We start from the raw sequence: 24,450 nt of genomic DNA on the forward strand, positions 1-24,450 counted from the left end.
ATTTACGATACTCTGAAAAATACACAAATTCTATTTCTTCAAAAGAAAATGTCATCTATCAACATTTAGGCAAATCAAGTGCTTTGTAGAGAGATGGAAAGAAGTAGTAACACCTCTCTGCTGTTTCTGTGGTTATTCCAGCAAGAAGTATGCATTCTATGTGGCTGACTGCCTAAAACTAACAAACTAACTTCCAAGGTCTCCTTGAAAACTCCATGTCATTTACAAGGCTAACAAAATAATAATAATAATAATAAATTCTGTAGAAGTAAAATTATTCATCTCTAGGACAATGCTTCTTCTTCATACCTATCAATATCAATACAATATCCATCAAAACCTGAAAAGAGCTGTGAAAGAGCAAGGTTACTTACAATCACAGGTTCCACCACCATTCTGCGCAGCATTCCTATCCGTATGCTTCGGCAGTTCAGAATGACACTTTCACAGGAAGTTTGGTAATTTAGAGGTACTGCCTCAGTTACCATCTCTTGAGAAATAACTTTGCGACGTTTTATTGGAGTGTTAGACACAATGTTCCCAAACTGAAATGTAATTTTCAAGGTTTCAGAACGTTTCACTACGGTTAATTGCTAAAAGCTTGTTAAAACTAATGACTAAATTTTCAGCTACTCTTCTGTTGGTCAACAGGATTACTTACTAGAGGAGCCACCCCAAACTTATGGAGAGGGTAGATAATTCCTAAAAGACTTTTTCTAACACCTGAGAATGTTAATATTGCTACATTCAAGCAGAAAATAAAAGGCAAGCTGACACTTGTAGACACTTTATTGAAATATCCAAATCAAATATAATGTTTCTAAATTGCCAAAACAAATTTATTTTTATCCTTTGGAAAATATGCAGTCTAGCAAAACGAAGTTATTTTTAATACATGTTATTTAGATAAAAAAGCACTAATGCTGTAAAACTACCACAACGCTGGTGGTTTAATTTTTTTTCTTTCAGTTTTTGTTAATCCATGCTTTTGATGACTGCTTCTTGAAGTACATTGCATCCATCACATTAGCAGAGTACAGTCTTCAAGAAACATAAATAAATAAGCCAAATCAATCTTCCTTAAGGCATCTCTACAGAACTACTAACATGTTTTTAGGATAGATGCCAAGGTAAGAAGACTAAACACTGAAAGAAGACCATGTAGTGTTTGTCCCCAGCTCAAGAAAAGTCTCTAGATGCTGACTGAAGCTGTAATCTCAATGAAGTATCCTGTTAACCAACAGAACCATCTTACAAAATAACCTTTTAAAATGAAATAATGCCTGCTGATAGCCAGCAGATAAATATATGTATTTGTTGTATTGCTCATATTGCTCTATTTTGTTGAAGGATTTTCTGTACACTAGTCTTTTCTTTGGAATTTATACTGTTTCATAAAGCTGCCCATGAATAAACATTCTTTTTAGTTACAAAATGCAGTTAAACTCCCACAGAAAAACATTATAAGGGATTCAGTGTTTCCATTAAGACTAAATCTCAAAAATTATTTCCAAGTCCTGAATCACTAGCCTATCTTGGTAACAATTCAAAATATAGTTTTAGATGCTTCCTTCATTTTATACACTGGAAAAAGTAGGGATTCTAAATCCCTGAAATTAAAATGTTTTCCTAGGCCTCTTGTTGAAAAGAGCTTTTCCTTTTTGTCTGCAGGACTGGCTAAATATTAAAAACTCAAAACAAATCACAGATAAACAATAAAACAGCAAAGTCTGAAGTGATGCTCTATTTAAGTAGCCTCTTCAGTAAAGAATTAATGAATATTCTGAAAGAAAGACAGCTGAATAAAGCTTTTTCTATGATATCTAGGAAGGCTGCTCTGATATCTCAAAATCTTGGTAGGTTCATTAAATCAATGCAAAATTTGTGCTTTACTTCACAAAAAAAAAAAAAAAATTGCCCCATTTTCCAAAGTAAACTCGGACTCTAAAATAACCTAACATTTAGTATTACAACTGGTTCGTAAAGACTAGTGAACAGGAACATAAGGATATACAAAACCAAAACCATTTGGGAGAGTTTCAGAAGTCAGACACCAGTGCCTTCACAATGCAATACCTTCAATTAATTCAGCACCTACTGTCAGAATAACTTAATACAAAAACTATTTATAATCCAAGCTTTAAGCCTTGCAGCTTTATTGAAGGCTGGAGATTCACAGCTTCATATTGATAGTGGTGACTAATTATACAGCATATTATAAACATCCATAATTTCATCAACAACAGCACTAGAATTTTGGCTTCTGAATCTCAACATAGCAAGAAGGTTTTGGCATCAGTACTTTAGTATTCTATCTCAACTTGAAATCTGATCAGATTCTCCTGTTGAATCAAACTCACAATAGTGAAACTGGACAAGTGACTCAAGAATTGTTTTAATCAGCACCATTTTTCCACTACCAATTGCCAGATGGAATTTATTCTTGTTAATGGCTCACTATTGAGATGGCTTGTAACACAGTATGAAAACTGTCCCCTTTGGCCACACTTAAGGTGCGCTCATGGAGTATTTTTTTGTCTTTGCTTATCCAATTCTTGCAGCAGTACTCAACTAAAAAACACAAGCCCCACCACAAAAGTCTTAAAAATAAGTGCTATTAATGGGACAGCTGTCAAAGCATTTTAATTTTAAAGAGCCATTACTGATCTCAGTGTCTCTTTTCATGTTCAACTTCATGAAGTTTCAACAGGCAACAGCTGGTACTGACATTTTGCTGCAAACTAAGACCTTGAGCTTCTTAAGAGAATCCCTGCTCAGTCTCAAAGAGTAAATATTCAACACAGAAGCATTTATGTTAACAGCATAATTCAAATCATTATGAATGCTTAAAAATGTAATGAACACATTTTCTTATGTTTCCAGTATTAAGTATGCAGAGACTACTTGATGAGCTGCTGAATAAGAACAACAATCAAATATAGTCAACTTCTGACAATGCAAAACAAGCCTTTATATATTCCATGTATCATTTTATTCTGTTTTCTTTAAACAAAGCATTAAATAGTACCTGATCTTTCATTCTTGCTTTTCTTGGTAGTGTGACTGCAATTTCTGTATCTGTTGTTATACTACCTATTCTCTGTTCTATTCCACAACTGTTCTCCTTTAATGCTGCTTCCACCTTTCCTGTAGAAGGAGCTGGGGAGGAGCGGGCTGAATCTGCAGGACGAGGTGAAATGCTTTCCATGCTCCTAGTGCTGCCACTATTCTCGTCCTCATCATCATCACTAGACAAAACAACTAAACAGAAAATATTACATTCTCAACCACTACATTTTTCTGTAAAAGAAATTTCTTTTTTCATTCTTGGCTTTTCTTGCTAGTATGATGGCAACTTCTGTACTGCTGTTATACTACCTATTCTCTGCTCTATTCCACAACTGTTTTCTTTTAATGCTGCTTCCACCTTTCCTGTAGAAGTTGCTGGGGAGAAGCGGGCTGAATCTGCAGGACGAGGTGAAATGCTTTCCATGCTCCTAGTGCTGCCACTATTCTCCTCCTCATCATCATCACTAGACAAAACAACTAAATAAAAAATATTAAATTCTCAACCACTACATTTTTCTGTAACAGAAATTTCTTTTCAAGTAATACCTTAAAAGTAACTTATGTAATTGTCCTGCAGTGCCTAAAAAAAAGTCCACATGAACCATTTTATTATGCTTTCACTAATGTTTTTGGAATCCAGTTGCAAGCACTTTCTGCCTTGTTTTTATTTCTTATAACTAATTATATAAAAAATGCATATCATTAATCCACCTCTAGACAGAATTGAACTTTTCTTGGTTCTGTCAAGAATTGTCAGTAAGAATAGAACCTAAAAACCAACAAGAGAAATTATGACTGAAATAATTCAAACCAGTAGGACAACATGGTCTAATAAACTAAGCATAGAACCAAAAATATAATTTCCTTTACTCCATCCTTCCTGCTTATTAAGTTGACACAGAGAGCATAGAAATCAACATTTTACATATCATGAAATTTAAACAGATGAATAGCTCAGAAGAGGAGGGAAAACACAAAATAAAAATCAAATACTGTCTTTCCTCTTGGGAGAATAAATGATGGAATTTTGCTAAGGATAGCATTTTTTTCCAATACCCCTAATGTAAATATATTTTTAAAAAACAAGCAAAAGAAAAAAGAGTTTAAAATTATTTTTGTTTTCCCCAATGTTCACCTTTCTTGAAGAGTACCTCTGCATATGAAAAGGAAATCATTAAAAGTTCTGTCCCTCTTCCCCAAGAACACACACATAAAAAAAATCCATGCAACATCCGTTATGTAAACCTGCACAAATAGTTCCTTCACTATACAATATTCGGGGTTTCCAGCTAATGGCAATATTCATAAAAAGGTACTTACTTGGATCATTTAGTTCAGATGGTCTTGTACTCCTCTGTCTTAAGCTTCCTGTAATTTTAGGATTTTTTGTCCCAGTTATAAGACCAACTTTTCCATTCTGTCGTAACATCGAATGTCCTACAACCTCATTACTGAGTAGAAGATCCGCTGGACCTTTTCCAACAGCAGAACTATAAAACTTCTTTGTGCTGAACCCTGTACCTGAAGATTTTTGCCCTGCTGAATTCTGATGTATTGAAGAGCGTGATAAAGGTCCCACAGATTCACTTAATGTCACAGTTTGTCTGGAGACTCTTTGTAAATCCTTTAGAGAAGCACTTTCACAATGTCGGCATTTGGTCTGATTTTCATTTGCCCTCCCACAATTTGGGCATTCAGTAGAATAATCAATCTGTTCCAAAAGCTAAAGGAGAAACAGACACACAATCAGTAATTGTAAGTAGAAAGACAATTTCCATATCTTCCACTTAATTTCTGTTCAGAATCAATCATACAATCACTTAGGCTGGAAAAGACCTTTAATATCATGGAGTCTAACCATTAACACAGAACTGTCAAGTCATCACTAAATCATATTGCCAGGTGCCACATCTACATGCCTTTTAAATACGTCCAGAGATGGTGACTCAACCATATCCCTGGGCATCCTCTTCCAATGCTTGAAAACCCTTTTGGTGAAAAAATTTTTCGGAATATCCAGTGGAGACTGACAACACTACGTTAACAATTACAGTCAGCAGAGAAAGCAAACATTAAAACACAGTTCAATTTTTTATTTCATTTAAGTGAAAAATGTTCTAAAAGGAACAAATGTCATTTGCGGCAGTTTTTTAAAGCAATTAATGTAGGACAATTCAGATCTTCCTTCTTGTATTTTCTTCCATAAATGAAACCTTGCACACTGTTCAGATACATATATCCCTCAGCAAGACGGTCCGGTTACACCATTTCTGTAAAAACAGTTCCAGGAGACCAAAATAAAGTAACCTAAGGATCTACAGAGCCATGCTGGAGAGGATTTGAAGAAACCTTGTAGGTCAAATTTGTTTGTCCTTCCAAGGTATCTTCTCACAGCCTGGCAAGGCATGCAGGAAAATTCACTCCTCAAGGGAGACAAAGAAAGGGCAAAGTACGTACATTGCTCTAGAGTCACGTGCCACAGAGAAGAAAATAGGACTTGAGGAATACCAGCTCCCCAGACTTTCAAGAAGCAAGCAGGGGCCGTAAGGGAAAATGTATTGTATCACTGCAAAGACAGATGTCTTTTGTTTTTCTCACATTCACTAGGTCCCACTTAATTTTGTATTACAAGTGTAGAATTTGGACTTCTAAATCTGAGGGATTCAATACTAACATATAAAGTACAGAACAAGTACCAAAGAGAATAGGGGACATCTCTAGAGATGAAAATTTAGTGCATGTTATTGTCTCCTGGAGCACTGAACTCAAATGGCATAACCACTGTACTGTGAACTACTGAAGGCAACTAATACCTACATACATCAAAAACTTTCAGAATCTACTCTCAAAACAGAGCTTTCACAATTTACACCTTTCCTCACTTCCGGCCATGAACACACGTCCAGATGAGGACTTCCACAGGTGTGGGAAGTCATTTCAAACCCCAAATGTAAAGACGAAAATCAAACAATGAAAACGTATTATTTTTACAAAATTTCTGCAATTTAACAAAGCTACACATAACATAGAGAAACAGAAGCAAAAAACCCTAAGTGTATAAAATACATCAGACCCTTAAAATCTGAGTTGTGGGATGAGATAGCAAGTGACATGAAAACCAGCGTTGTGCCTTAGTGCGTTTACAGGATGTAGTTCTTAGATACTGCTTATCACACTGAAGAATTTCAACCATCAGACATTAAAAATATTCAAGAGAAGGCACCAAGAATACCTAGAGGATCTTAAGTACAAAGTAATTGCACCCCTCTACTTCAACTACATGCCAAAAATTTTAAACCAGTTTCCTTATTAACATCATATTAAATAAGCAATGAAAGGGCAAAAGAGCAGTACCAGGTGTTTCAAACAAAAGCTAATCATATATAAAAATCACAGATCTGAATTTTGTTTTTTGTTTTTTAACTGAGGCCTCCTTACAGGAAGTTTTGCTTTGACAGTCAAACAGTGTGACCTGTATGTGGTCACTATGAAGCTTCCACAGTAGCCTGGGAAGTTGATAAAAAACCTAGAGAGCCTTACAGCATTTTCTAAAGTACCTTACATCTGATATTCAAACAAGTTCCTAACAAAAACATCCTGGTTGGCGGCATCTAGACTGGAGAATGACATTTGGATACCTAAGGAGCTACTCTCCCTGGAAAAGTGAGCATCTTAATAAAAAATACTTGAACCTTTGCAGCACTTTTATCTTTACTGTTTTGAAAATCATGACACTAAAAAAAAAGAGCAAAATATTATTCCTCTATTTCAGCAAATTAAAATTATCAATCTCTGGTTTACCAATCAGCCATTCAATTAAATCAGAGATTCTTTTCCATTTCAGTGCAGCTTCTGTCCATTCAAATCAGGGAAGAAATATTTCACAGCTAGCAGCAATATTGGCACATTAATATTTCTATCACTGTAATTTCTTTTTAATTATGTAAATCCTCCTCCCCACTCTAAGGATTTTTAGAACATCAACCTGCTTTACTTCTGAATGTCTGTTTTTAAAATAAGCAACAACTCTGAAAGTTCAACAGGAGTTTATGTGTTTTTAAAATATAACCCACCTTTGACTGAGTTAGGCATTTTTTTGTAGCAGAAGATAGACTCAAGTCAGATTGATATGAATTGCAATGACCTTTCTGTCGCACCTTTCTCTTAATGTCAGATTCTGATTCAGACTCGTCTGTATTCTCCATTACACTATCTAGAAGGGAAAAGATGCAAAAACATTAACGAGAAATGTCCACTCATATACTGTTGTAATTACGATCATCTTATTTCTTAATATACACTAACTTGAACTAAACATAAACACATTTTTAAAGCTCAAAAAAACTACAGCTTCAAAAGTCTACTGATTTGTTGTATAACTGAAAAAAAGCCCATTCCCCAAAGTAACTTCAAAAATGTTGTTTTAGTAATACTATTGCAGGGTCACTCACCCTCAATTTTTATCTTACAACTTTGCAAGAAGCTTTGGATTTGCAAATCTATGCTAACTTCACTGCAAATCAAGTGGAGGGTCTGCTGCCAAAAATAGGAGTGGATGCTAGATTATGCTGATGAAAATCTTTAACACAGAATTACTGGTGAATGCATTTAGAATAATTGGAAATGTTCTGTGTAATTAGGATTTCACAAAAACATTAAGGTTGGAAGAGACTTCCATGATCATCTGGTCCAACTATTAAACTGGCATCACCACCATAATCACCTCTCAGTCATACCCCCAAGTGCCACATCCAGAAGCCTCTTGAACACTTCCAGGGACAGTGACCCTGTCACCACCATGGGCAACCTATTTCAACGCTGAAACACTCTTTTAGTGACATGTTTTTTCTGCTTTCTAATGTGAACCTCTCCTGGCACAACATAAGGCTTTTACCTCTAATCCTTCTACCTAAGACATGAAGAAGAGACTGGCCCCCAGCTGGTTACATGTTTTCAGGTAGTTCTAGGGAGCAGTAAGGTCTCCCCTGAGCCTCCTTTTCTTCAGGCTAAATGCTCAGCTGGCTCATGATAAACCTTGTACTCCAGACCCTTCACCAGCTCCGCTGCCCTTCTCTGGACATGCTCATGTCCTTTCTGAATTAAGGGGCCCAACACTGGGGCACAGCACTTTGTGGCCTCACCAGTGCCGAGTCCAGAGGGACAATCCCTACCCTGATCCTGCTGGCCACACTATTGCTGACACAGCCCAGGATGCCACTGGCCTTCTCGACCACCTGGGAACACTGCCAAGTGGCAATCAACAGATTTACTCCTTCAGATTGACTCCTTCAACACAAGACACAGTAGCAGTGAATTATACTGTCGTACCCTGTTTTATACTGGGACATTCATTTAAATGCTGTAAGAGTATAGGAACACAGGACATGAATTAAATCTCACTCTGCATTTTAAGAAGTGGAATGTATTGTACAAGAGCACCTTAACTGGTTTAATGCAAAAGTGCTATTTATATTCCTTTAACTGCAGTCTCCATATTGGAACTTTTTCTAAGACTAATTTTTTTTTAATAGATATGAATACTTTTCAATATAGACACTGATGGTCTCACAAACATCCCACTATGAGAAGAGATCTCAAAACTAAAGAATGGCTCATTTTCTAAAATGAATTAATGGGTGGGGCTATTTCCTAAGGTAACTTACTTTAGAGTAGTACTGTTGAAGACCTTAACATTAACCTAAAATCACACGGCAGAACAACTCGCCAGTGCAGGGGACTATGCAGCAGGTTTACCGACTGTATCTATACTAACAAAACTTAACAAAACCCAGGGTATTTTCTTCTCCAATTTCACAACTTCCACCCCTCAAACCAAACCATTTTTTTTCTACTGCACCTCCACCAGCATCCCCCAACAACAGTGCAAGAGCATGTTCCAGCTGAGGTACAGAGCTGATGCTGGCTCTTTCATTAACTCCCTCAACGTATGAATACACTTCATACCAAGCACTGGTTACTACACTGCATTTTTCTTGTACTAACGCTGCTACAGAAGTTCCTCATCAATAATTCACAATCAAGCTGGGGGTTTGGGCTCAGTCTAGTTAACTCCAGAGATCTGTTCCATCTCCAGTTTGATGATTCCAAATTTTCCCTATTTCTGTTATTTTAAAAATAACTGAAGCCTAATTTAAAATTATTACATGACTGAACTAGTTGCAGAAATCTGTCAAGAAGGACAGAATCATCCCTTCATGCACAAACTTGTACAAAACTAGAATAACATGATCTAAGGCTGTAAGTATATATACTGAAGGTTTTATAAGACTTGGCAACAAACCCACCCAAATCAGGTATTAAAAAAATTATTCTGCTTAGAAGGAATGAGAACTCTAAAGATAACTTACCCACTCCTTGAGACCGTGGTAATCTAATGTGATCTGCCTCCACTTTCTGAAGCTGAGGTGGGTATTCTTTTCTGGAAGATGAATTAGATGTAGGGTTGTTCTTTTAACAGACACCATTAAAATTAAGTCACAATTATACATGAACAAAACAAACCTGAAATGTATCTGAAAGCTACAAGTAAGTCACTTCTCCTATTACATGGTATTTGTACACATAAAAAGTATTACCAGAACAATAGAAACAGCCACAATAAATATCTTGGAAGTGTTTCTGATCTAAATCTCTTCTTTAATAATCAATAGTTCTAGAGTGTCACTTTTAGACCCAAGTTTCCACATAGTGAAGCCTGCATCTTCTCTTCCTCCTCATTCATGAAATACAAGACAGATACTTTTAAAAGCCAAGAACAGAAACAACTATTATTTTAATATTAGATTCCACACATTCCACATGTTAAAAAAAGAAAGAGAAGATGCAAAACAGAGGAAAGACATCCAATGCATCAAAAACTCTTGAGGCCAAAACCCAGAAAGAACATCACAGTAGATATGGCTCCTATATATTTGTTTTTAAAATATTGTAATATAGACAAATTACTGGATAATAAGTCTTCTGTTGGTATAACTTGCATAATATAGATATCACATATTTTTGTGCAAATTTAATATATGGCATTATAGCAAGCATTGAGTCTCCTGAAAGATGTTTTCAGTTTACACACGTGTGTCAAATCATGCTGATAGCAAATTAAGATTCCTGAAGCTCAGTGCATGTGGGTTACTGTTTGTAGCACTTTTCTTTCTCGCTGCTTACTCAGCCCTGCAGCTACAGATTACTATTCCTGTCATAACAGAGGATGGCACACGTCTGAAACACAGGAGGCCTTGACAACAAACTCACCAGAAAGTGGTTTCATTGGAAAGATAAGCACTGGGCTGCAAATGGGTCACACATGTCCCATACTGCTACCTCTGATTACAAGGACATTAATCAACAGCAAGAGGGCAAACAAACAGCTGTATGCAGTAACATCTCCGCTAGCAGCTAAATTCTGAGGACCTATCTGAAAAAAATTTGGCTATGGGTGAAGTAGACTTGAGCTCTAGGTGTAAGATTTTATTTCTTTCAGCACAACACTTCCCAATGCATCAAATTATCAAACCTGAATGAATTTTCTGCATTTCTAGGTAACATTATTAACTAATATCTTTGGAGCAAGACCCATCATGCCCTTTGGGACACCTCATACCTAATTCTAAACACATTTGACTGTGTTGATGGCTGCAGCTTCAAAGAAGATTCTGGCAGAAAGAAGGATTGAGAAACAAGCATGGCTGCTCAGAATGTAGAGATGTCATACTACTTTATCATGACTGCTGGCAAACATATCACAGATGACAGATTAGGTAATTTACTTGTTACTGATTGTGTCTAATGTGTTTCTGAAACAATCCTACTTAATACCTGCACACATAAAAACTAAACCAAAATTGGAAACTCAATATGGATATTTATTCACAAATTAAACACATTATTTTTTTAGATAATTTTCCTTAAAAAATTACTCGAGGCAGAATTAGGGGAAATAGAAAGCAGCGCTCAAACTTGTCATTATGAGAAGTTGTACTATCAAAACCAATGTTCATGACATTCTAAAGGGTAAAAAAATCCTGTAGCATCATTTCAGATTTGAAAAATACAAACACTGCAGTAAGGGTGCACAAGCTGTTGCATCATGTGTCATAATTATCTTTCTCTAGTATTTCATAACAACAAGTCTTGTTGAACATAATTACTTCTAGAAAAATTTTCTGTAAGATGTCTAAAATATATAACACTTAAATTACATTTAAGAGAAACAATATTGGAACTATTTGTCATTTAATTGAAAGTGAACAATAAAGCAAATTATATGGCAGATTTAGAGTACTAAAATTTCTTTCAACGTATAGTTGACAATTCAAGTCTCTGGCATTTCTAACTTCATTTTTTTTTCTAAGAATCATACATTTGTATTACATTTTTAATATGCAAAATATATTTATTTTATTAAGATGATAAATTCATTATTTATCATATATGGCTAAGTAATCCTTTCACACCAAATCAGAAAACACTAGCATTATCTACCCGTATGAATTTTATGTCAGCAGCACAGACTCATATTTATAGCTGTCAAACAGCCAAACACTTGCAAGAATACAGAAGCGATAGCAAAAAAATGTGTATCTTTCTTCTCCCACAATACAGAACTCATACACTCACACTGAACCAGTAACACCCAAACCCAAGTCAGAAAAAACAGCTCCAAGTCATCTGAGGCTTCCCAACACACTTTAGTGTGGTTAGCAATTCGAGGTCAGGCTTGAAGTTGTTTTGAATTAGGAAGAAAAATGAAGACAGCTTTAAAGTCTATTTAATTTTTACATTTCAATTTAAAAAAAAAAAAAAAAAAAAAAGCTTTCTTGGAGACAGTGACAGCCCTTCCACAAGAGGGCAGCAACTTTAGGCACCTTCTACTATTTTCCTTTCCTGAAAAACTCACAAAGAGAAAGAGAGTGCACAAAACCATGAAGTTTTTACAGACTAGAAACCAAAGCTGCCCCTCTGAGCACAGTGTTTGTTGCTGCCTGAACAGCTGCAGAACCATTCTCCAATAAAACACTTAGTACACAGAGCCATTCAATTGTGTGTGAGTGCAGAAACAGAAAGGAAACTCGTGTTTTTTTCAACCAAACATTATGTCTACCTTAAAAGGACTATTTGGAAAAGAAAAAAGAATTCTTAGAACAGATTTAAAAACATACAGCACTTCAAAACAAATGTCTTCTTGCTGTTAAACCCTGGTCAAAATGAAGTCTTCCATTTCAATGGAAATAATTGAGGGATCAAACAGCTGAGCCGATCAAGATGACCTATATACTGTGTACAACAGTTTAAAAAAACAGTGCTCAGAGGTGAAACAATTTTAGGCACCTTGTTTATCTCCTAGATTATAAGCACATTTACTACCTTTAGGTACAAGGGAAGTAGACAAGTATTTGATAAAAAACAATCTCAGGAAGCAGCAAAGCATCAAACAGCAAAATATTAAATGCAGGAGCAAGAAAGATCAAGCTTCTACTGCAACACACAGGACTGAAATACTGAGGCAGTCTGGACTGTGCAGCATCACGAACTTCTGACATATTTTACTTGCTAAATGCTACAATATTCTTGAGTAAGTGTGCTTTGCCCAGACAGAATGGTGTCACTGATGTTGTATTTTCAGCAAACATTCATTATTACTGCTATATTCTCTTGCTCATGGCATTGGACTTTAGCATCTTCACACTGGCCTGGCAGACAGACCTTTATGAAACTCTCTAGACAAAGTGATATTTTCACTTAAAATTTAGTCTCTAGGAAAACAAAAAAACAGAAAAAAAGAAGGGGGGGGGAGGAAAGGGCCACAATTTCTGGCTCTGCCAGAAAACAAATAAATATGAAGAAACATCTGGATCTGAGAATTTGAGAGGGAGTGTGACCTACAATTTGGTACAAACCACACCAAAAAGGCTGCACCAACTCTTAATTTTGTTGAGGTGCAGGCTTACACAAGAGCTGTGTTAATGGACAGCCTGGCTCTTTGAGAGGCCTTATTCAGCCTTTCCTCGGCTCCTGTATGCACTATTTGGAGATATATCACTGCAGGCAGGCTGTTGGTCATCATTACAAGAAAAAGAGAGTAAAATAAGATGGAAGCACAAAGCTGCTGAGGTAAGATTTACCTTCAGCATGTGTTAGAGGAAGAGCAGAGTACAAAAGCCAAAGGCTGAAATGAGAAGCAGCAGCAGAGGGCATAGGGTTTTCAGAAGACAGGTCAGCCAACCCCATTTGGCCCAGAAAAGTCAGGAGCTGCTGCTGCACTTATCATGACAGTAATGATTAAAGCTAAATTTAGCAGCTCCTGCCTACATCATCTTCCCCTGCTAGGACAACAACAAAAAGCAGGCAAAGAAAAAGGAACATATCCAGTAGTACTGGATGAAGAAGCAGCAGGTGTCCCCATGAGGAAATTAAAATCACACCAGCATGAAACTCAAACCTTTTCTTCTATGCCATCCAGGGACACTAACTGGCTGAAGAGTATCTATTTGATAGTTCTTTTAAGTAGTAACTAAAGGCAGTAAAACAGAAAGGTTTGGTTTTCTGAATTTGAAATAAATCTAGGAAATCCTGAATTCACACAGAACTGTGCTATTTATATCATTATTAGTTAAACATTAAATATACTTTTAAACAAGTCAACCTGGTATCAAGCTCATACTGCCAAAAGCCACCTACACAGACAGTATATTTACAAAAAATAGTTTTGTAACAGTAATGAGTTCATTACTATCAAGAAAACATTTCCGCTAACATATAAATTTAAGCCATATATGAAGAAAAATAAATGTATGCTATTTCATACTGCTAACAAAATATTAACAGCAGTAAACCAGATACAAAACAAGTGAGAAATTAGCCTGAAATGAACGATAAAAACCCAGTGTGTCAGGTTTTGCTATACATTTTCTGTTAACTGCTTTAACATATGCACTTCATGAACAAAATACACACAGTAAAGCAATAAAAACCTTTAATGCTATTCAAACCAAGCTGAGATGATAGAGCTAAAGCTGTTAAACAGCCTACTAGGAGCTTCAGAATAATTTTACTAAGATGATTCAGAACCATTCTATTATACAAAGTTCTCTGCTCTACCAAAAGAATTAGCACTGAATTCTTAAAATCCAGAGAATGTTTATGTAATTTTGCACTGGATATATAAATCATTTTCCAGTGGAAAATTACCCAAAATTCATAGTAACACAGCATTACTTGGAGATGGATGTAAAGGTCCTTTTTCACTAAAAGCAAGTAAGTGAACCACAAAAACAGAAGTAAAAACAATCAGCCCCCATCACATATGAGCAGGTATGATTGACTGGATTGAATATTCTTTAACTAGCATTAATACAGCACGTAATCAGGTAATTTTCTTAATGCTTATTGTCATGCTCATTTGATCAACAGTAAGCTTACCTTTCCTTTCGGTCCAGATTGCTTAAAATATGAAAAAAGAAAAAAACACATAAGATGTAAAGCCCCACATGTGTTGCACATCACTAAATGCAAAAGTTATTAAATATAAACTGTAACTGTTTCATTGTCTTTCACTCACCAGTCTAATTTTGAAACAAGCATTATAATTTTTTCACCACATTTTTTGTCAAAGTAATTAGGAATACATAAAAACTACTTCACAGACAGCAACAGTCAGTGGTCTAAATACTACATTGACTTGACTCTTTTTCAATGAGAAAATTTTGATTAACTCTGAACTTAACCTGGTCACCTCAATTCACTTGCAATGTAGAAGCCAGTAAGATATAGTTCCAATACACTAATTATTATCAAGCCTCACTTCCAATCACAGAACCATTACGGCTGGACAAGACTTCTAAGACAGAGGTCAACCACTAAAACAATCCCTGATTGCCATGCAAAAGAGAAAAAAATTATGCAAGAACTTGTTTCCAACTAGTAAAAAATATATGTGTTCAAACTGAGAAACAAATTTCAGCAGCAGTCCTTAAATATTTAAGAAACCATGTGGAAAGGCTAGAGAAGGATAAATGGAAACCTCCTTCTGAGATTTAGGCCAAAAAAAAAAGTCTTCCAAAAGAACCTAGGAACTAGGGCCAGTAGTTTTTACAAGCATCTCCATTAACATGAGTTAACACAGAAATTAATGTAGCTGATGCTCACAATTCTGGTCCTTTGTATACCAAGACTGATATAAAAATAAATGTAACTAAGCTTAGCACACAAACAACTTGAAAACAGTATCTACGTGTCTTCTGTCTTTTCAAAATTTGGAATATGGAATACTGTATGCTTTTAATCTATGTGACTGTTCATCCCAAATATCAAAAGCCCAACAAACTTCTGACATACATGCATCACATTAACTGTAACCTAGAACAGAACAAATTCAATTTGTTTCCTGTTTTACTTCAGCCAAATTAAACAGAGTAATAATATTACAGTAATAAAAACTCATCCTCCTTTCTTTTTCACAAACAGTACACTCACAAGAATAGAACAGACTAATTCTCTTGTTACTCAGAAAACAGCAGGAGTGGAAGCAAAGAAGGTAAAAACATAGTCCTGATAATCCTACAGAGTGCAGCGTGCAAATACGTTCCATCTTCATAGTGCTCTGGGAAGAGAGCAAAAGGACTCCAAAACTGAATGAGACCGTGGCAACTTAAAACTGGGGCAGCAGGTAATGAGCCAGTGCTGGTGGAGAAGAATTGCTCCTAGCTAGCCTTTACTAACAATAAACACCATTTTTGTGCAGGTCACGTCCCAGTTTATCAATCCAGTCAGATCCAAACCATGTCTGGATGGAGCCATATCCTGTATCCTTGCATCCTTGGCACAGTTAATATGTAACTTGGATTAACTGTTTACAGGTGCTTCAAAGTGTCACCCTGTTAAGGAACACACACCTAATGCTAAGGAAAACTTAAAGGCGGGGAAAAATTTCCAGAACGCCTGATACTATGCACTGTCATTACATTAGATGCCTCATTTGTTTGTTTTAAAATTCCTCACCAATATAATGCATTTAAAACAATTCTCACTTCTACACCTCAGGAAGATTGAGAGATGGGAATTCCAGATTGATCGCTGTCCCTACCAAGCGCTTCATGCAGCTCACGCGTAAGATTTGTTAAATACGCGGTACACACATGCTATTTCAATGCCAAGGCTGGAAGAACAGTCAGTCCACAGCGCAAGACAGAACTATGCATTCATTAAATGAAGCAAAATAACGTTACAGTTGGATCACACTAAGACAAGCTAGATCTGAAAATCTGTTGTATCAGACAGGAACAAATTTTAATTTAATCCCCAGATTCCACTGGAAAAAAACATGAATACTTATCATAATATTATTTTGAAATACCAAATTTTGTTGTGCTAGAAACTTACATTTTACATATGAGTGCAACAGATACTCAGAAGACTTTCAATTGACATGCACGTGCAAAAAAATGCAGGAGATAAGAAATGCAGTACAAATCATACAAATTCAATTTGATACAGATTATAACTGAGTTCATAATCAGCTTGCTCCATGTGACCCCATCCCCACCCAAAAAACCCAGTGTAAGTAACAGAATCTATTATGTCAGTGCCAGAAAGTGAAATTGCTCAACTCATGTAATAATGTTTTTATTTTTGGTTATCCTTTCAAGAACCTCCCATTGATTTAAAGTACAATATACTAGGTTAGATAAAATTATCTTCCCCAAGTTGTTACTGATCACCACACCATAAAACAATCTACAAATGCAAAAAAATTAACAGAACATAGCTTTGTGCCTCCTGCAAATTAGCACAAGGAAAACAAACCCCAACAATTTAGAGCTCAATTTCCATGCGATCAGCTCTTCTGTCTTGATAAATACCTAGAATTTTATTCTTGGTTTGCCACTCACATTTTCAGCTAATTCCTTTTTGAGGAACTACCACCAACATTTACTTTTAAACTCAACTACTGCCTAATGTCAGTAAAGACTAGCCAAAAAAGAATATCCAAAAAATTCCTACACAAGTAAAAATATATGACTAAAATACATTACCCACTTTATATGGTCTGGAATTTCATATTATGGTCAGTTTTAAATAGTCCTATTTTAGTTGGCTTTTTTCTGACTATTGCCTTCTCACTCAGAAACCTATGTTTCAAGTAGCCTTGAAATCTCTCTTATTTATTAAAAAAAAAAGTCTGTCAGGAAGCCGTATTTTATTAATTTTCAATCCTCTTAACTCAGAAAAAAATTTAGAAGCTTTTAAAAAGCAGTCAGTTGAGTCAGAAGCTACTGGAATTAAACATCATTTGCAAAGTTCCTATGTAAAGCTCACCCTCAAGTCAATTAGATCATGCTGGTTCTGATATCCTCCAGTAACAAAGCACTGCTTTCGGTTGTTATTACTATTTCCTGCCGTTAAAACTCCAAAATAGTCCTAGAATAAGAGTTAATTATCTGTTGCTAATGTAAATGAACTACAATAACAATCCTAGAAGAGAACATATTTAGAACAATCAAGATGACTACTATCCAATTACTTCACACAATATTTAGCTTGCCTATGTTATGCTTTAGTTTTCCTTCTGCATGTCACACATGCCAAGTCACTACCTTTTTTTCTTCACCTCACATTGTAGGCTTATAAAGAAGTAAATCCCACAGGCAAGAAAGGCAAGCAGGCAAATCTGACATCCCCTGAAGATTAAGAATCTCTGGAGCAGGTTGAAGAAACCTATGGCACTGAACTTGGTAAGATGAATCTATTTTGACTGGCTGTTTGAAGAACCATTTCATAACAAAGCTCAATCAAGTACACAAGTATTATCAAGTCAACATTCAGAGCAGTCTTGCATGATTTTGCTTACTTCAAATCATTTCCATCAGCACTGCATATCAAAATTTTATCCTTCAGAATGAACAAAAAACCCCACAACTTCTCCCCAAAAGAGCCCCACAGATAAAGAAAAGCCAAGCACAAATACACACAAACAGACAAACAAAACCCACCAGAAAGGTAAGAGCATGAATGCTCAGAGATGCCCCACATTTTCCTCAATGGGACACCGAACAAAAACATTCTGAAAAGGACTTCATGCAAGAAAAAGCACAGCTGATTCAGACTAAACCACAGCGATAACATAAACCCCATCTATCAGCTTAACTCATGGTAAAGCCTGACAATCCTTTTTAGTCATCAGCCTCGCACTGATGGCAAGAAATGTAAAGAATTGAAAAGAGACATACCTACTACTGCATCTGCTATTACTAAGGGGAAGGAAATGTCCATCCTATATGCCATATATATATACAGCTATATACCATTTACAGACCGTAATACTGTTGGAAACAGAGAGAGGCAACAATCTAAGTCCTCAAGGACAGGGTAAGACAGCAACTCTCCTGTGAGGAAAGGCTGCAAGACCTGGGGGTGTTCAGCCTGGAGAAATGAAGGCTCTGGGCAGATCTTATTGTGGCCTTCAGTATTTGACGGGGGCATAAATGATAGATGGGGACAAAGAGTTTAGCAGGGCCTGTTGCAAGAGGACAAGGAGTAATGGTTTAAAACTAAAAGAGGGCAGATTCAGACTAGATAGAACAAAGAAGTGTTTTGCAATGAGATGGTGAAACACTGAAACACGCTGACTGGAAAAGCGGTAGCTGCCCCACGCCTGCAAACATCCACGGTCAGGTGGCAGGGGGCTCTGAGCAACCTGATCTGGGTGAAGATGTCCCTACTTATGGTAGGGGGGTTGGACTAGATGGCCTTTACAGTCCCTTCCAACCCGAACTGTTCTACAAGTCTGTTATTTTGTGACTGCAAAATTCCTTTCTCCGTCTGTTTATTCAGTGCCAGATTACTCTAATACATGTTTAGATCACATCATTCACTCACATTAATATATGGGCTTTCTTTTTCTGAGGTCAGCAAATCCAACTGAGGGAAGTAGGATAAAAAAAGAAGGATAATGCCTGCATATGATACCACCACCCTAAATAATCTATACTAAAAAACAGAGAAGAAAAAAGGTGGCAGAAGAAGGAAGCTATGAAATGCAGACAAGATAAAGCACTCGCGAGGGATGGTGGAAATCCACAGAATTCATAAACAAGAGCTCTGCATGGATAAACTTTCAAAGAAAATTCCTTAAAACAGCTGCTATCTCATATGTTTGTGAAACACTTTGGGTGTAAAAAATACCTAGAACCAACCCTACTTTTTACAGAAATTTGACAGGGTTTTAATTCTCAAACCAATGAAATTCAATTCAGCATAGTTCAGTAAGATTCCCTGGTTTCCAGTCATCCTTTCTAAAAATCATTTACATACATGCAAAACCTTGCTTCTGTTAGATGTTCCAATTTATATGTTTTACACTATATTTACAGACCATATAGGATCTTCACATCCATAATTTAATGTTTATATGGATCTTACACAAGATGGAGTTGCTGTGACTTAGTATTTGCTGATCATGCTGTCAGTTACGTGAATTTCTACTGCAAACTATGTTAGTCTATTTCAAAGTATTTTCTCAAAATATTTATATTAGCAGGTGCTCTCCTACTACCTGCCAGTGTTCTTTAAAATTACTAAGTTCTAGTATTATATGACAGTAATTCCTAAATGGTTTTATGAAACTTTAGTAATTAAGATCAAAGCTCATAATCAAGAATGCATCCATGTGATTATGTACATTTTCTTAAAACACTTTATAGCATAAGGAAAACCATTACATACAAAACCAGAGAGGACTTTTTACAGTTGAAAACATTTGGAGAAACAAACGTAATTAGTCTTACCTTTGGGCTGCTGTTTTTACTACGGTTGTTTGTGCGTGTGCGTGGTGAAAACGTCTGCCATGTACCACAGTTACAGGACCAGATATATTCTGAGCGTTTTCACTGCAAACATACAGAAAAATGTTTAAGAAAATACTCTGGTGTGTTTGTACAGTCTTAGGTAAAAGAGATGGTGTACTGATTTTACAAGACCAGCCACACAATATGAAGTATTAAAGTATTTCTGAACCAAAAATATTGTTAGGATCCTTTTACAGGCATAAAAACATTCAGCTTTACAATAAAATGGACATATAAGAATATACACTTTTTTTTTTCCTGGAAGAAAAGGTAAAGATTTTTTTAATCCACCCTGTACTCCAAAAAGACACTGCCTTTTTTAATTACTTGTAATCACTTAAAACTAATTTTACACTTTCATCTCTCATTTTTTTAAGGCATAATATTAACTTCTCTAATATGACTTAAGGGGCAAAATGTGAACAGACTGAATTCAGGAATATCCCACATGAAAAAAAGTAAACACAGCAAATTTAGGGATGCAAGATGACTTGTAACTGAAAAAAAACAACACATTTCAAAAAGAAAAGAGGAAGGATTCTCAGGTACTCATATCTCAACAGGACTCTTATTCATCAATGTACCTCAGCATTTCTAGGATTTCTTCATTTGTTACTTTTTGACTTTTATGTCATTATTATGTAAAACTAGTAATTATGGATAGAAGATTTCTTACCATTACCCTCTCTAAAAAAAGCTCATACTAAGATACAGTAGATCAATAATACAATGCTCCTTCAGAGATCATTGAACCCTAAGAATTATCCTGCATGCTGCTGTGACAGGACACACAATACTATGCTTGAAATGTTCAAAAATCACACAACTTTTAACAGACAGCATGTTGATGACGAAAACTGTTACAAATTATGGAAATACAGTGCTTAAATTGTGTTTTTCAAATTGCTTGGAAGTTTTAATTGCACTAGAGAAAATGATGTGTAAAAACAGTCCCACTAATAATATTTCTCAGAAATATTATCTTGCTATTTGTCCTGTTATGAACAATGAAAAGAAACCCAAAGTGCCACAATTCCAAAAAGCTGACAACCAATTCCTACTCCCTCCTTTACATTCCCCCAGAAGAAAATGAGCAAACTGTTCGTTTGCTTTTGAATTTTCAGTTTAGCATTACAAACCCTTTTGGTAGCCTTACATAAATCAAGATTAGAAGCTTTCAGAGCATTTCTGACCACCCCTAACATAACCATGAACATAACAGAAAAATACTTATCAAATCCAAAGGGTTTAATTCTCTTTTCTAGAATATGAATTTTAAGAACATCATAAACCATCTGAGTTAGTAGTCCAACATCCTGAAAATTATTAGCATCCATGCAAACACCAACCTCCTGAAAGTAAACACACCCATCTCACATGCTTCTATGTCAACACTATGCAACTCCAGCTGGTCAGTCATCATCCAGATCAATCTACAGTCAATCTTCTGTCTACTTTGCCACCTCAAAAATAAAAAGCTGACAGCTACTTGCCCTAACTACTTTAGAAAGTCTGAAATCCTCTTTGGCTTCCCATTTCATGTCTTCGAAAAAGATACTAGAAAAAAAAAAACAAACAAAACAACCCAGAAGCAGAGTGCAGGAATGCCTTCTCAAATGCTTAAGACCTAAGGACTTCAAACAAGCAAGCCAGCCTATGCATCTCCTGTTTCACCACTGTGTTTGTTGGATCTGACCTTTGCTAAACTATTATGATTGTGAAACTGTCTTGTGTCCCTGCAGCAAAAGAAAACTGTTAAGCAGTATTTCTGCTTTTTGCTTCACACTCAGGTAGTGAAAACTCCAGTAGGTGCTAGAATAGAGTATGGCAGACTGCTCAGGGATCAGATTTGAGTCAAAGCAGTCTGTTCTAGATGGCACACTTAAATGGTTCATATGGTGTCAGACACGTTTCCAACTAGGGCAGCTGTAAATCTGCTCTACAATCTTGTTCTCTGAATGGAACATACCCAACACAGAGAGAAATACCAGGAAATACGATAATAAAGCCCTAGCGAGTTGCAAAACAGGCACATCAGAACTAAAATCTGAGTTTGCAAGTTTCAGCACAATTTTTTGAAAATTAGTAAAACACACCGAAAGCAGGGTGATATAATAGTCAGAAAGTTCTTTGAAAGAACAAATGTTCTAAAAAGAACTTACAGTATTTTAACAATAAATGTTTCATTAATGTTAGCTCAGAAACCACAGAATGATTTGAAGCCTAGGCTCTGACATAAACAAGGTTTTACTATCACATGCTATCAGCTGATCCTAGGAAATACTTAACACCACATGTTCAAGAGACAAAACAAAAAAAATCTTGCACTGGGCAAATGGATGGATCTAGAAGTAAAGGAAGAACGACATTTTAAAAACACACAACAACAGACTACATTAATTCTGCTGTTCATCAAATAACATTTTTAACAAAACGTTATCAAAGAAAATCTAAACGGGCTTAATACAAGTTATTGAAAGCTAGCAAAGATAAAGCTATTTAAAGTAAGACTTCGTGATTAAAAAAATACAGCCAAAGTAATTAGGTTAAGAGTTTGATGCTGAATTTGCTTAACCAGGTAAAACATCGCGACCTTTTGCTTGGTTTAAATTTCTCTGACATGTACAGCAAATATTTCTTCTCACTGTCCTTGCATATCCCTTCTTCCTCTTAATCTCTAAATTTTAGAGATTATTCTACCAGAATATTATTGAGTCAAGCCCCATTGATCTGAAATTTTTAGTTCCTAGTCTGCAGATAAGATGGAAAAAAAAAGACTCCAACACTGTGATAAAAATCACCATGAACAGATGAAGCATATCAAGTATCTGATCTTCTTGCATTTAATCTAGCATCTTAACTGCATGATCAACTTTCAGAATCTTCTCTAGCTGAAGAGTCTAAATATTGAAAGAGTAACTGTTAAGCACCTTCCATTCTGCATATCCAAGTGAACAAAACAGCAATCATCACTGAAGTGACTAGATCCCAAACCTTTACTGATACACGTTATGAAAGGTACAGCAATATCCCAATGAAGTCATTAAATCAAGATGATCACTTGGAACATAACCACAAAATGCGGTGACCAAAATGTGAGAAGCAGTCACAGTGGGCTATACACATCCATTATTCAGAACAAAGTCTCCTTCATTAATGCCAGTTCATTAGGAAGGTGGATGCTTGTATTTTTCATTTAAATTCAGTATGCAGCTCAGTACTAGATAAAAGGTGGGTGCCCATTTACATGCAACAGATTTTACTTTTTCAGTTGAATGTTATAAATCCTACTAGGTCCTAGGTTTATATTGTATTATTTGTCAATAGAAGGAAGTTCCATTCCAGGTAAAGGAATGTCTGAACTACATGCTTAGACCATCTAAAAAAAAACCTCAGTAACTATTTACCTTTAAACAAAACCTGCAAACCCTTCTGGAACTTAACAAAAACATACATGTTGTATGTTGTACAACAATATAAATATACATGTATAGTCAGGTATTCCTGCTTTAACAGAAAAACATTACACGTTAAGGCTGGATTTCACTACAAATTTTACAGCCAGACAAAGGAAAATTCTAGCTACCAGAGAATTAGAGAAATTTTATTTTAAAGATGTACTCATAACAAAGAACAAGTATAATGTAAATGCACAGGTTTCTTCAGTAGTAAAACAGAGCAAAGGAGCCCTGACAGATTTGTAATTATTACTTTAACCTTTATGTTTATGTTCAAGAACAGAATCCTAAATAATGGAAATGACCAGGACGACTCTATATGAACAGTGAATTTGAAGATGTGCAAGCAAGAAATCTGGATATTATCTTATTAATCTGTTGTGTATACAAAAAACATTCTAAAGACAAAACATTATTTGCATAGATAAATCAAGGACAATGAAGTACCAGGCTAATTTGTGTAAATGTATAACCTATAACGAAAAAAACCTCTAACAAAACCCCTTGTCATTAATAAATAAATTCTATTAAGAAAAAAAACCTTTTCTAAGTTCCACATAACAGTCCAGTATCTATCTTAAGACACCAGGCTCAAAGACCAGAACAGCAGGAAAGAACATATATCACACAGAACTTCAAGGATTTATTTTTCCAAGTGACTATGGTAAGATGGTCCTACTAACAGTGCTTACAGCATACAAGAGCCATATCCTGATTGCAGAGAGGTGCCAGAACTTGTAGCTATATTATGGGCACGGCTACATCGCTATTCTGCACCTCTCAAATCATCGCTGGCAGTTGTGGTGTCAGGGGGAAAAATAAGTGGCACGGAAGTGTGCCATTTTTGTCACCCTCTCTTCATCAGGGCTGAATTGCTGGGATCAGCCCTGCAGATCCCATCCTCTGCTGCTGCCACTCACCACTTTCCCACTCCTCCAAGATGTGACCCCAGGATGTGGTTCTGAAAAGCGGTGAACACGACTCTGGGATGTGGTTCTGATGAAGGGGTGGAGCCGTGTGGAACTGAGCCCAGCAGAGCGGTCCAAACAGCGGCAGAACAGAGC

At 36.0% G+C, this 24,450-nt stretch overlaps 1 protein-coding gene across 3 annotated transcripts in view; it reads right to left on the reverse strand.

The window, feature by feature from the left end:
- Positions 1–24,450, reverse strand: part of SENP6 (SUMO specific peptidase 6) — a 71,148-nt gene that overhangs the window by 21,077 nt on the left and 25,621 nt on the right. For 2 of the 3 annotated variants that reach the window (XM_040058274.2, XM_040058276.2), the window contains 7 exons: positions 19,869–19,970; positions 14,506–14,526; positions 9,438–9,508; positions 7,143–7,282; positions 4,390–4,792; positions 3,029–3,261; positions 375–545 (listed from right to left, as the gene is read on the reverse strand). In XM_040058274.2, the coding sequence (XP_039914208.1) occupies positions 375–545; positions 3,029–3,261; positions 4,390–4,792; positions 7,143–7,282; positions 9,438–9,508; positions 14,506–14,526; positions 19,869–19,970 (1,141 nt within the window). The remainder of the gene's footprint in view (positions 1–374; positions 546–3,028; positions 3,262–4,389; positions 4,793–7,142; positions 7,283–9,437; positions 9,509–14,505; positions 14,527–19,868; positions 19,971–24,450) is intronic. The other variant, XM_040058275.2, reaches the window with a different exon arrangement.

The sequence above is a fragment of the Hirundo rustica genome, chromosome 3 (genome assembly GCF_015227805.2).
Source record: "Hirundo rustica isolate bHirRus1 chromosome 3, bHirRus1.pri.v3, whole genome shotgun sequence".
Classification (NCBI taxonomy): Eukaryota; Metazoa; Chordata; class Aves; order Passeriformes; family Hirundinidae; genus Hirundo; species Hirundo rustica.